Consider the following 14,307-nt stretch of genomic DNA (forward strand, 5'->3'; position numbering starts at 1 on the left):
TAATGAACAGCAAACCAGTTCTAGCAGGACACAGGAAATAAGCCCAGAGTGGAAGGCACAGAAATTTCCTCCTGGGACAAAAGGAACTGTTGGAGATGAGAATATGTTGGTACCCAAGAGCATTACTTGGCTCTGGCTAGTAGGAGGTAAGCCTCTAAAGCATGGAACATTGGATGTCCATGGAGGCCAAAATGTGGAAAAAAGGAAAAAGCAAACATGCTTTGGGCTGTCTTCATCTTAGCCTTGCCTTTGGATACCCATCAGCCTGAATAAAGACAGACCTTTGGAGTGTGTGAGCTGTTCCTGGCAGCCTGGGGAGCAGTGGCACTGCCAGCACACATACAGTGAGCAGGGCACACACCCATCAGGGGTGCTTTCACCTGTGGCCCCCTGTGCCACAAGAAAGCAACAGTGAGCTAAAGGGGCTTGTGGACTATGGGAAGAAGAGTAGCAGAAAAAAATCTGTAGAGGTGCTGAAGAGGGCCAGTACGGTTTTCAGGTAGTCCTTCCTTGACAGACCAGGACTTCAACTAAAAAAGTCTTTCAGAAAGACATCCCCATGATGACAGCTCATAACTTCACTTTACTGATGTGTCTAATTTTCTTGACATATTCACTGCTTTACTGGTTACATGTTGCTGTAGAAGAAAGATAAAAATGTGACCACCTGCAGGCTCGGCTTTCTCCTTTCCCAGTGGATGTATTTTAGCAGAGAAATTCCAGCTATCTCAGGCCAGGTCTCTCCTTTCCTGCTCCCAGAGATACTGAGTTCCTCCTAACATTGCTTTGGTCTCTGTGGGGTGTTTAACATCTATATGGCAAATAGCCTCAGTAGGGTGGATATGCATTAGCAGGCTTTTTCTGTATACCTCAGATATGTTACAAGCACAAATTTATTACAACATTTATTTTTAGAAGCATGGAAATTGCCTACAGGACTGCCAATTCCTTCAGCCCTCCAGTACTTCAGCCCCAGAGTCTCCTGGCATTTAACCATCTTTCCTAAAAGATTCTGGCTTCAGTCATCTATTCCCTTTACTTCAGGAGAGGAAAACTTAATATACTGATGCCACTCCCTACCTCAGCACTCTGGCTGCAGAACAGACATTCTGAACAGTCACCACTACTGCTTAGCTGCCTGTTTCAGGATTCCCAACTAACCAAAATGATATTTAGTATCCATACCTGTGAGGAAGGACAATGCCAACAAAATAGAAGGGATAATGATAGATGAGGTAGAACTAGTTGCAGTTATATTGAAAAATTACAGAGAAAAGTATTGATTGTGAAGCACTGGCAAAAAGAATCCCTTAAACCAATCTGTTGTTTTCTGAGAAACTCTTAAAGCACAGGTCATGTATACCGTATAATAAGAGCCTACTCCATAATATGATGAAAACAATTTCCACAAACTTTTTAGAATGACTCATGCTAGCTTCCCAGACTAAATAAATACTTTGTAACTTGACAGCTGACGCAACATGAAGTTCAGTGCTTCCTTCCACTTTTGTCACACTCAGATCCCAGAAAGAAAACATTATAATGGTGAAGACCAAATTCTCAAGGCCAGCATTCAAATAAATGGCAACGCTGCCATGCTCTGCTCGTGTCACTGGATTAGCTACACCCAACTTTAAATCTTTCATTGTGTGACATATAAAGGCAGATAGATTCTCACAGCAGTAATCAATTACAAATTCCACACCCTCTATAGTAACCTGCACTGCCAACATTACTGCCATCAATATAATTTTAAAAAATGAACAGTGGTGTAGTTAAACACAACAGGGATTAGTATGTTTCTCTTCTCTTTGACTGAAATGGTGACAGCTGGAGCAAGCAGGAAAGCTTGGGAAGACCAGTGTCTATCCCACTTTGTCCTGGTCTGTTAAGCTATGCTGGCTCAGAGAGCAATTTATGAAGCTGCATCCTCATCAGAGGCACAGGAGGCGGTGGTGGAGCCTGAGCTGCCATGGCCTGGGCCACAAAGCCAGCTTTCTTCTCCAGCAGCGTGACTCAGAGCTATTCCAGGACAGTGTGCCTACACACGGGCTGTGGTTACGCTGCTGCGCCCTGCGAGGAGCCCGGAGGAAGGATTAACAAACCACACGAGCCCTGCAGCACAGGCTGCCTTGCACCTGGAGAGATGCAGCTGATAATTAGCAATGCACATTTGTCCTTTCTGTTGTACTAGACAGGCTGAACTAATACGGAATTACTGTTGTTGAAGTGTTTCACAAGTCACTGTTAATTTCCTTCAGAGTTAGTATAACTTCATTTAAAGAATATAAACAACTACTTTTAAAGAAACTAAATACTTGCAGAATCTTAATTTCCACTAAAAGTCCTGGGAATTTCAGAGCTGACTACCCTGGCATATTTTAAATAGTTTTCAAATATCAACATTAAATTCTTTACTAATCTCATGGTTATGTTGTCTCTGAAGATAAGGGGTGATGGATAGCTATAACTGAAGACTGGCCACACAGGTAGGCCTGCAGAGTCACTTGTGAGGTTTTATTTCATATTTGTGGGGTTTTTTAGATAGAGAAAGGAAATTATGAATTTGACTTTATGTTTTTAGAAGGTTAATTTATTATTTTATGATACTATATTATATTAAAGAATATTATATTAAACTATACTAAACAATAGAGCAAGGATATTTACAGAAGGTTAAAAGACAATAATGAAAACTCATGACTCTTTCTAGAGTTTGGACACAGCTTGACTGTGGTTGGTTATTAAGTTAAAACAATTCATGTGAAACTAATGAAACAACCACCTGTTGGATAAACAATCTCCAAATACATTTTAAAGCAGCAAAACACAGGCAAAGCAATGAGATAATTATCGTTTTCTTTTTTATCTGAGGCTTCTCAGCTTCCCAGGAGAGAAATCCCGAGCAAAGGGACTTTTCCAGAAAATATGACAGTAACAGTTTTAACTGCTTCACATTAACTGGACAGACAAAAAAGAGCTGACTGTTTCATAAGTTACTCAGTGAAGATGCAATACAAAGAGCAGACGAAATGTTAGAAAACTCACAGAGTAAGACAGAAATAAGTTTGAAAACAGAGGAAAACTAAAAGAATTCCACAGAAGCATCTGAGTTGCAAATAATCTTTTACTTGAGGTGATTTTGATTGCAACACATTAAAGTGTTCAAAACAGAGAGCAAAAAAAAATATGACTTAACAGACACATTCAAAGAAATGTCAAGGATAAAGAGTTTCCTTTCCCTGGAGAAGGTGATGTTATAGTTAGAATATAAAATCTGAGACTTCATGACACAAAACTAAAAATTGCAGCTCTTTTTGGACTACTAAAAATAAAAGCATCCTAAGCCTTCCTTTTAAGTTAATGACCATTGTAGCAGAAGAATTTTGCAAGCACCATGGTCACGCCTCATGCCTTGGATTGTGTCTCTGGGTCTTGCTCCTCCTTGCAGATCTGGTGTGGGAACAGAATCAACTACAGCCTTTCAACAGAAAGCACTTTTAATATGTGATAATTTGGTATGAAGGCTATTCATTACAAGAGAATGTTGCAAAGTCAAACCAGAAAGGACTGGAATCCCTCATATGGAACAGCTGGTCTTTGCTGAAATGGGTTTTTGGCTACACTTGCACTATGTTCTGGAACAATGAAGAAAACCCTATTCCCCAATACACTGCTTTTCTAAAAATGGCATCTAACAATGTCAGATCTTCACTAAATCTAGTTAAAGTCAGTGGAAAGACAAAATAAGTCATTGGAAGCTGGAAAAGGGCAGGAAGCTTCAGCAGGAGACTAAGAAGGTATCATCCTTCAGTCACTCAAAAGGAAATCCGAAATTCTTGAATCTGTGATGAAGGCTTTCTTCACAGGTCATGGACAAAAGATGCCAATGGGGCACTGTGGAGAAACCTGAGGATTTTCACTTGTTCTTTTTTGGTTGGTTTTTCAAACAGAAATATTACACATAATGCACATGTCATGCAGCATTTTAAAATATTTCTCAGCCCGAGTTAAGGCTGTCCCTTACTACCTTCAGTAACACTGAAGTTGAAGTTGTGTGGAGTAGAGGAGGGCCAGGTCCAAATCCTTCATAAAACCTCACTGGTAGAAACCCAGAAAACATTTGAAATAGGAACAGACATCACAGATATATTCATTTATAACAAGAATAGCAAAGTTATTTAATAAAAAATAAATTGAAGTAATCTACAAAGAATGCAAAAAGCCAGTACTTTACTTAGTACTTTACTTAGGACTAGAAAACTAAAAGTTATGTTGTTCTAGTATTGCTACCTCTTGTCTAAAACTATTACACAATCTAATTAACATTTTATCCAAGTGCATTACACTTTCCATTAAGCAAAACAAGACCCAAGAACACAGCATGCAGGAGCCTGAATATGCCTCACTAACATTGGTGGCAAAACTCCCACAGACTTCAAAAGAACAAGACTGGGCATGGATAGCTCTGATTAACTGCTTTCCTCTCTATTTTCATTTCCAAGACAAGGGATTTCTGTTTAGATTTAGTAGTTTTTACGCAGATGGCTACCACTGTGGTTTTTAATTTGGATGAGATGTTTAACAGTACTAACATTAATAACGTTTCCCATAGAAGGAGCAACCCAACACTGGAAATAGGCCAAAATTATGACAATCAAGCAGTGATATTGAAACAAGCATAAACTTACTGTATGTTAAGTGGAGAAAAATTCATAAATTAATTAGGGCCTGAATTCTCAAAACTGCTTGGAAAATAAGAGAAGAAAGGAGAAGCAAGGGAGCTGAACTCTTTAATAAAGACCATTTCCCCTACTGTGAGGCAGCCCTATGTAGTCATCTGACAAAACCTAGGATATTTATTTCTTTTTCTGAGAAAAGCAGCAGCAGCAGTCACAGGAAGTTTTGACAAAGTTGCAGAGTCATAAAAGGCAAAGAATTAATGAAAGAAACAAACACATTTATAGTTTATCTACAAAATTGGTTCACTTGGATAAAATCCACAAATTGGTTTAATTTTCAAAGGTTTGTGCAAACTTAATGGGGACAAAGAAATAGCTATATCCATAGCTCATGCTGATCTCCTGTCTATTTTGAACAGCTGCCCTTTCATTAAGAGGCAGAAACTGTACAACCAGGGGAAAAATTGAACATTGACATAAAGCCAAATATAGCTTTTATAAGACTCTGTCTATTAAAGTAGTTAATAATCTACCAAAGTATTAGCTTGATACATACTGCTGTCATCCAGAGATGTCACAGTATTAGAGGTGCTGATAATAATATGCACTTTTGGACTTGGCACTCTGTCTCTCATCACTGGGCACATAAACACCTAGCAAGCATGGTGTACTTTGGATTTCTGCAGCTCATACAACACAGCAATGAAAGAGCAACAATCCACTTCAATAATTTTGTTTTGTTTTGCTCTTCTCCAGAATGCAGTAGGTTAAAATATTTTTTTCGGAAAACACCTATTTTTAATGTGACAAAAAAAGCCATCTTCCTACCTCCCACTTCCAGCTACTATTTCTTCTCTGAATCATTCTCTCTAACGATTTTTCCTCTTTCACATGCAAGAACACTAGGTGGGGAGAGTGACGGCTCTCCCAGCTTTATGGATCTCAGCTCTCTCAGCTTTATGGATCTTCCTTGATGAGGAAGCAGTGTGGTAAATACGGGTGGAGCAAAGCAAAATGCATAGAACAGGCTTGGGGATGTTGTTTTGTTGATTTTGGGTTTTTTTTAAACTGCTGTATAAAATACTAATCCAAAAGGAATGCAAAAAATATGTGATCTGAATTACAAGAATATGAATTCATGTAAAGAGAGGAAAAACCTTCTCAAAGAACAATTTTAAGAATTCTTATACTGCCTTGGAAAAAAGAAGGCTATGATCTTGTAGAAAATTCAGAAAAGAGAAATAAGGCTGAGTTAAGAGTTAAGACTAAAATATTCACTTCTGTAAAAGATAAAGTTAAGGCCATAATATTTCTCTGTTAAGTCTTAAATTTTAACTGTGGAGTGAATTTCTGTTTAGATGAACATGAAGGTAAATAGAACAAGAAGTACTTAAAAACTAAGGGAAGTAGTAGAATGTCTAAGACTGCAACAGACTTATCCTTGACTATCCAAAATGAAGAAATAAGAAAATATTTGGGCAACTTTCCGCAGAAAAAATTTATAGGAACATTAAATTAATAGTAACTGCATGAAATCACACTGTGAGTGAGTTACATTCAAGAATTCAGCCATAACATTTCAGCGAATCCCCTAGGCAGTCAGGAATTACCATTACGTCCACCAGGTATTTAGAATTTCTACCCTCTATACTGCTAATCTTCTACACTCTCAAGTGTGACCCTAGCATCTTGTAGGGTTTCCTAAGAATCCTATCCAAGAAAAATCCAAGGAAAGTCTAACAAAGAATCTTGACAAGAATTATCCAGAAGCAGTAGGAAAAAAGGTTTGCTTTATGGATCTTCAAAAATTCAACATATTTCTTCCCCACAAAATTCAGAAACAGATGTGTGAGCCTCAGAGAAGCAAGGAACCGGTAACTAAATCCAGGAACACTGAAGACTACAGGGAAACTAATCCTTTTTTTGTTTCAGAAGGGAGGGATGTACAATCATAGATATATACACAGAAAACCTAAATATGCTTCAACCAATTTTTTTCAAATGTTTCTTCTGTAAGAGGTAAGTGATGCATGAAAATGTGTTCAAGACGTGAAAGCTATATGAAAAAAGGCAGAAAATCATGTGTACATATATTTCTATATATGTGTGAGTACATACACAGTGTGTAAAAAATGTAATTTTTTTTAGTCATGTATCATGTACCTCACTTAAATTTTTAAATATCCTTGCTTTATCCCATCTGCATTTATAGGCTGAGCAGGATCCTGACTTGTTCTTTTATTTTGTTTTATTTTGTTTTGTTTTGTTTTCTTAACATGACATTCACAGCATGACACTCCTGATTATTTGGAGAACATTAAAATTTGGTGTGACATGACCAGCATTTATACTAAATTATTCAGAATGATGAAAAAATGCCATTTGACCTTGACACAAATTGTGCTAGAGCCCATGAGAAGACTAGTTTCTCATTAGACAAGGCCTTGCTTGAAAAATGACATATTATGAACAGGTAATTCCATTGCCTCTGAAATTACATATAATGAACAAAAGAAATAGAGATGGGGCTACTTCCCCATAAGAGTAATACATTATGAGAAGTAATTTAGTGGCATATTCACTGTATGTAAAGAAGGGAGGGAAAGGGAAGGGAAGGGAAGGGAAGGGAAGGGAAGGGAAATTACTAAAATAGTTTCTGCCTCTTCAATGTTTCTTTTTGAGTAGACTAGAGAGAAGAAAAAAAAACAGAGGTCAGGATGGGGGGAAAGTGAGACAAGAAGAAATCAGGTGTACAGCTCAGCTGCTAGACTCATAAAAAGATACAGGAATAAGGATGGGAAAGCTTTACATTCCTCAGTAGTCTTGGATTGTTGGTAAGACCCGAGGTGTGGTCTCCACTTGAAAGGCCTTGCTGGCATAACCATATCATTTAGAAGTGTGAAAAAAAATCCTACCCACATCACTACACCCTACTGTAAATGTAGGTCAAGCAGCAAAATAGCCCATTCAGAGACTGGGCTTACAGTGTACCAGTTAAAAGGTTTTGCCAATAAAAGCTGTCTTTCTGCTGTGGCTATGTGGGAAGGAGATACTACCTTTCTACAGATATTTTCATGTCTAGGCAAACTCTTGCAAACTAGAAGCACCACTAACTACTTCCTGATGGTAAATTGGGAATATTGGTCTGATATTAAAATGATATTATCATGGCAGTTCTCAAGAGTCAGCAGTTAAAATTCTTAACAGGATTTTTGCCTACACTTCAAACACATACATCCCATACCCACTTATTGCCCCATCCTCAGAAGACTAATTATATTTTGGTTTCCTCTCCTTAATTAGGTCCTAAGATTCCCACCCTCTCCAGACATCCCTCAGAAATCAGCCTGCTGCTTTCAAAGAAGCCCATGGAGTCCAAATTTTCAGGGGGTTGACCCATCTCACTTTCTCTGGCTGCCTTTGAGGTCGTTCCAACTCCAGCGCCTCCAAGCCCAGCAGTAGTCAGGAAATGAGAGCATATGGTAAATAGTTTAACTCACACTCGTTTAGCTTTCAATTCTAGCATGATTTTTCAATGTTTTCCATCTAGTAAGATGTCTATTAACTCAAGAGTGTCTGGTTCAAGAGAACAAATGCAGAGACAGTGGACAGATACCAGTGTACCATTGCTTGTTGCTAAAGAAAGCTGGGTGTGTTGTACAACTTAAATATCCTGTATCAATTCAGTTTTGTGACAGATGAAACCTGAGTTCTGAACAAATTATCTGTTAGGGTTTAAAGTGTGATAGGTTTAAACCAAAACAAACATGATAACCACTATTAGGTTTCTAAGAACCTTCAGAACACTGAGATTGCCAGCAGTCATGTATTTAGAGACCTGCAGTGTCTGCCAAATAATAGACAACAAATCCAATAATAGACAATAAAGCCTGTTGTAAAGCCACTTGCAAAAGCAGCTGTTGCCTCTATTGAGAAAATGTCTTTCAAAATATTACCTTTTAATACTTCTTTTTTGTCTTGCTCCCTCTCTTATGGAGGCAGGGTGGATGCTATGAAAGAAATAGACATTAATTAGGGTGGAATAATTCTCCAAAGGAATACACCATAAATATCTTTCTCCTTAATTTACCTGATATTGACCACATACACAGTGTAATTCCAGTTCTGGAAAGTACGGTTCAGCTGAAAAACAGGAAGACATTGATCACATGAATGGTGAGATGTTAATGGGGCTCTTTGTTGCTTAAAGCTGTGTTAGAATTTCACCCTTCTGCCCCTTGAGAAATCCCCTTCAGTTTTGCAAAGCAACGAGAACACTCACTTTTCAGTGAGGTGACAGTTGTACAACTGGTAGTGAGAGATGTGGCTTTTTTTTGGACAGGAGGAAATCTGTATGAGGTCACGACAGAGTGAACAGGTGAGTGCACAGGATCCTGACCTTTTCCTTCTCTCCCGCTTTTCCACATCTTAAATCCTCAGATTTATACACTTTGAATAGAACAGATTTACTGAAAAAGCTATTGGCTAAATTTTCACCTGAAAGTCTTCAAACTTACAATGATGTTCTTTTCAGACCTTTGTACTCTTTATTCTGAGTGTTCAACAGCTGCTCTATTTTCCTCCAAGAGACACCTTTGCATGCTCTTACACCTTTCTAGTTTCTTTGGCTCAGGCACCTATGTACTTTTCCTGGATACTGCTGCTAAGGGAACAGCCTCGGCAGGTGTGCATGACTGCAATTCTGTTCTGTAGATTATTATATATATATATATATATATATATATATATATATATATATATTCGGATTTATGGGTTCTGATAGCTGAAATCTCCAGGTTTTTTAAATGAAAAAAAAAAAAGAATAGTTGTTATATTTAATGATGTTGTATATTCACACTAGTAGTTTGTATAAAGGTTTTACAAACTGTGTGAGTGGGACTGTGTGAACTGCCAAAAAGGACAGAGAATATTCAGACAAGAACTTCTAGAGGCAACAACATCAAAAATCTCTCACCCAGAGACAAGCTTATATCTGCTAAAATGGGCTGAAAAGCCAGGGACTACTAGATACCTCAGCAGCTGACTTATGGCAGAAACCTTTTGATGTAGCAAACATAAGGATAAATTGGAAAAGTTTATTGCTTCACACAAATCAACACTGCCGGGTGTTTCTATGATTTCTGCCATAATATAGCTTCAAAACCATATTAGCACTTGGGGAGAAAGTTTTTGTCCTGTGTAGTGATGTTTGAACCCAGACATGTACCTCTTTTTGTGGACAATTCTGATTTCTCCATACTTGCCAAAATCTCACTTACTATCTACATTTCTTAGGAAGCTAGCTAGTATAGTGCAGACATTTTAAATTTAATCCATAGTGCTGAAGAGCCCCAGCTAGACCTGAATTTATTACTGCACAAATAAATAAAAGAAAGATATTTGGAGAACACATGTGAAGAGTTTTTTGGGTAGTCTCTTTTTTCTTTTTTTTTTCCAACTGATAACAGTGATGGGACAGATTCATATATGTAATCACATAGGAAAGAAAACTTACCCATTCTGCAACGACATCATGTACTTTTGCCACTGAGTTGGGGTTGGAACTAGAGACAACTATTGATATCCTGTAGAATAGCCCACCTGTCCATTAAAAACAGCACCATAATGTCAGAAACTGAGCAAATTTAGCTTTTTAATAATGAGATTTTAGCTTCATGATTAATATAAAAATTGTGCTGAACCCCAGATACAAGGCCACCTCACACTCTCATTGGCATTTAATCTCTGAAATGAATAAGCCCTGCAGGTTTGGGCCAATTCTCGCTAGTCCTGTTGATTTTGACAAGAATTCCCTTCCCCTCCATATTTTCAGAGGCACTTGAAAAGTGACATGGAAACTCACAGACAACATACATCTGAATAGTATTTTGCATATGCCTTTAATGTGGTGCATAAAATTAAGTTCATGACAGTGTCAGGAATTTTAACAACTATTATAATTAATGAAGTCTGTAAACACAGATAAATTCTGCTCCTAGGCATATTGTTATAATATTGTTATGTTTCAGAATTGAACCGCTGCAGATTGGAGTTCAAATATTGTGAGAGCAAATAAAGCTCATCAATTAAATGTAGCAAGGTAACGAGGACAGAATTAGGTGTGAGAAGGGATATAGAGCTCTTGTTTCCAAAGTACAGGCTTGCTCTGGGGCCTGGCAATGGCCAGACAGTAGAAGAACCCATATTAGCTTTACAAAACTGGCAGCTGAACAAACCATCTTTCAGTCACAAAATGTGTAACACTTGGCTTGGTGCAATTTTATATTCAGAAAACTGTTTTGAAATGGCACAGTGTAAATATAAATTCTCTTTAAGCTCATGAGTGGGTAGGCAGCATTACAAGATTTCACATCTAATAAATAACATCAATTCATTTCATAGTTATGCTCTGTGTTAAAAGTCTGTACTTTCCACAAGCCTATTTTTTTTCATTAAGCTACTAAATATTCTGTAAGCTCTAGTTGGGTGAAAGTTCCCAGGATGTGGGGGAGGTTTAAGAACTTCTGGATCAATTCACTTGCATTTATGTGCATTTGTGGCATTGCTTGGTTTTGGGCTGTTACCAAGGCAGTGGGTCTTGATCACAGATACATGCATTTATATAATCTTATGCAAATCTTACAGAGACACTACATAGGACAGAGCAGGACATGAAAATAATTATACAGAAATCCCTTTCTGTCTCAGATTGAAAAGGAATTGCTCTATCTTTTGGAAACTAAATAAAAGACCTTTTATTCTAAGTAGAGCAACTGTCGTAATTTTACAACTTCATAGATAATTACTGTACAAGAGCTTGAAGTAAAGGCACCTGGAAAAAATTTGACATGAGTATTTTCCAATTTAAGTGTGCATGCATTGGTTACTATTCATGAAATGGTTGGAGAATTGTTCTTTCTTTACAATATGGAATTAATTATATGAATATTAAGATTGGTAAAAAAATTCCTTTACAATAAACAGTAAAGAAGATGGTTTACTAGACACCTTCTTTGGTAAGCTATGATTAAATTTATGATATGAGCAGAACAAACTTTGTTTTGATTTGCTGTCTTTTTTAACTCTCCTGAGGAGGCACATAAATTTGGTGCATAGTTTAATCTGAAAATGTGCTTTATTATTAGTGATAGTTTAAAAAAAAAATAAAAATTATGTCTTTGGAAGTAGAAATTTGGACTTTGGGCAAATTGAAAACACTGGCGATACCTAGATGTCCTTTGTGTGTTTTTATCTCTGTTTAAACACATATTCAATTTTAAATCTATAATGTAACTTTTATATGTGCCATACAGATACATACGTACAGAAAATGTGCATTAGATACTTAAAAACTCATATGTAATTATATATCTAATTATAACCTTAGATAATTATGTATAGTGATAAAATCACCTTAATATAGGAATATGCAAAGTATTTTAAAAATCATACACAGTAACTACAAACTAGGCGATAGCTTTAAGATCTCCACCAGATGGTGACCCAAAGCATGTTTTAATGAGGCAAAAAAAAAAAGAACAAGAAGTAATCTGCATTTTAAAATACTCTCAGGAGACTGTAAAGTAGATAGTAAAAACTAAAACTTATTTATCCCTCTTCAAATTAAACAGTTGAAATCCCTCCCCAAAATGCTGAATGAAAACAAAAAAAGAAGATAATATAAAATTGGTGAAAATTAGCCAAAGAAAATTTGAAAAAACAGGAAAAAATAGCCTGGAAAAAATGCTCCTACACCCACCACCAACTACAAAAATATAATGATCAATCAAATGTGAGTATTTTAAAGAATTCTAATAGGAAAATTATTCAAACACTTAGTTTTGAAAAATCTTCTATTTTTGAAAGTAAAATCCTCAAAAATATGTCAGTAAAAAACATTCATACACTCCCAAAAAATAAATTGTCATTAAGTCATATGAAATACATGGAAACCAGTAGATTATCCTCACAGTCTCATGAGAGCTGTCTTAGAGAAGAACACAATTATGAGAAATCACACATTAATGACATTTACTATCACTAAGATATTACAAATTCCCTTCTACTGTAATTATATTATTATTCCAAAACATCTTCATATGCTAAATGGTCCTACATCTAAAGGACAAAAGACAGCTACTTCTACATTCACTCTACAAACTGAATATCTAATAGATAAGATGATCTGGGTTTTTTTCTACATCTAACTTAACAGCTTGACATACTGTAGTGGAACTCAGGTCGACACAGGCAGCCCAGCTCAGTGAAGAAGTCACACAAACAAGGCAAAAGGACTGCAGCAGAGCTAGTAAGTTGTTTCAGTGGTGGATAAGAGGTGCTGTTTTGGCTTGTCCCAGATGGTAAATTGGCCAAGGAATAAACATGGGCTGAAACTGATGACTCATGGTATGTCACAGAAGAAAGTGATGTTTGGATCTGCACAGGAGAGTGATGGATGGCTGCTGCAGCTCTTGTCAGAGTGCCTGTCAAGATGGTCTCTTTGTGCTGAATAAAAACTTTGCTATAGGAAGATGACAAAGGTACCACATCATTCATTATTGCAGGTCTTGATGACTCCAGAACAGAAGAGAGATTTGCAAGATGTTCATAATCAGCATTTTCAAAAGCCAAGGCATTAGCAGTAATGATAGATATTGCTTCTCTGTTCCAGCTAAAGGGTCCATACACCTCCCCCTCTGAATTCCATTCAGAAAGCCTCAGTATGTTTGTTGATGTCAGAACAGCAAAATCCCTTATGTCTTTATCATTGTCAATGATTTCTTGTTCTACTGCCCAGAGAGAGTATTTTGGACTGTCCGCTTGATTTTCAATGGACTTTTGTCCTAAAACAGTTAGATAATTTCTCGGTGTTTCTGTTGTTGGCAAGTTTAACTCTTCGACATCCCACTGAGGGAGCAAGCTTGGAGAAATTGTGTCAAGACGATTTTGAAAACTTTTTGGGAGTGGAGGTGTGGAATAGGTGTTAGGAATTACACTGTCTCTGAATTCGGACTCTGAATGAAGAAATTGCCTTAATTCCAAAGACACTGAAAAAAATTCAGAACTCATTGAATTGACGCTTTTTAAAAAAATACCTGCATCTTTTTGAACTTTACTTGGTTTATCGATGGTATTTGTTATAGCATCATTCTCCAGAAGACTTTGAGGCTGCTGTGTTTTGTGTGTTCTTGTACTGCTTGTTGAACTCTTAACTCTCCAAGTAACCTGAGTCCCAGATGTACTGATCAAGAAAGGAGCTTGGCTATCCCTTGAACCAGAAGGCTGAGTTCCTGAATGTGTTGGCAAGACAGGAACAGGCTGATGCCTACTGTTTAGGAAAGTCATGTCAGTTTGATCACTTACTATGTCAGTTTGAATTTGCATGTGCAAACTATCTGCAGAGTTTTCAAGTACCTGATCAAAAGGGCTTACCTGTGCCCATACAGAGGATTGAATGGAAGGTGCTTCCAGGGAAGGAAAAGGAAAATCAAAATAAAATTCACTGTTGGAAGTCACAGTTAGGTTTGCAAAGCTCATTGTTGACTGCAATTGTGATATTGACCGACCATTACTTTCTGAAATTCTCTTTGAAAAGCCTGGAATAAATGAACTAAAGATTTGCGTT

At 37.1% G+C, this 14,307-nt stretch overlaps 1 protein-coding gene across 4 annotated transcripts in view; it reads right to left on the reverse strand.

The window, feature by feature from the left end:
• Positions 1 to 14,307, reverse strand: part of ADGRG6 (adhesion G protein-coupled receptor G6) — a 110,823-nt gene that overhangs the window by 36,846 nt on the left and 59,670 nt on the right. For all 4 annotated transcript variants that reach the window (XM_077175458.1, XM_077175457.1, XM_077175460.1 and 1 more), the window contains 3 exons: positions 10,198 to 10,283; positions 8,773 to 8,825; positions 8,639 to 8,692 (listed from right to left, as the gene is read on the reverse strand). In XM_077175458.1, the coding sequence (XP_077031573.1) occupies positions 8,639 to 8,692; positions 8,773 to 8,825; positions 10,198 to 10,283 (193 nt within the window). The remainder of the gene's footprint in view (positions 1 to 8,638; positions 8,693 to 8,772; positions 8,826 to 10,197; positions 10,284 to 14,307) is intronic.

This window comes from Agelaius phoeniceus, chromosome 3 (assembly GCF_051311805.1).
Source record: "Agelaius phoeniceus isolate bAgePho1 chromosome 3, bAgePho1.hap1, whole genome shotgun sequence".
NCBI classification, from domain to species: domain Eukaryota; kingdom Metazoa; phylum Chordata; class Aves; order Passeriformes; family Icteridae; genus Agelaius; species Agelaius phoeniceus.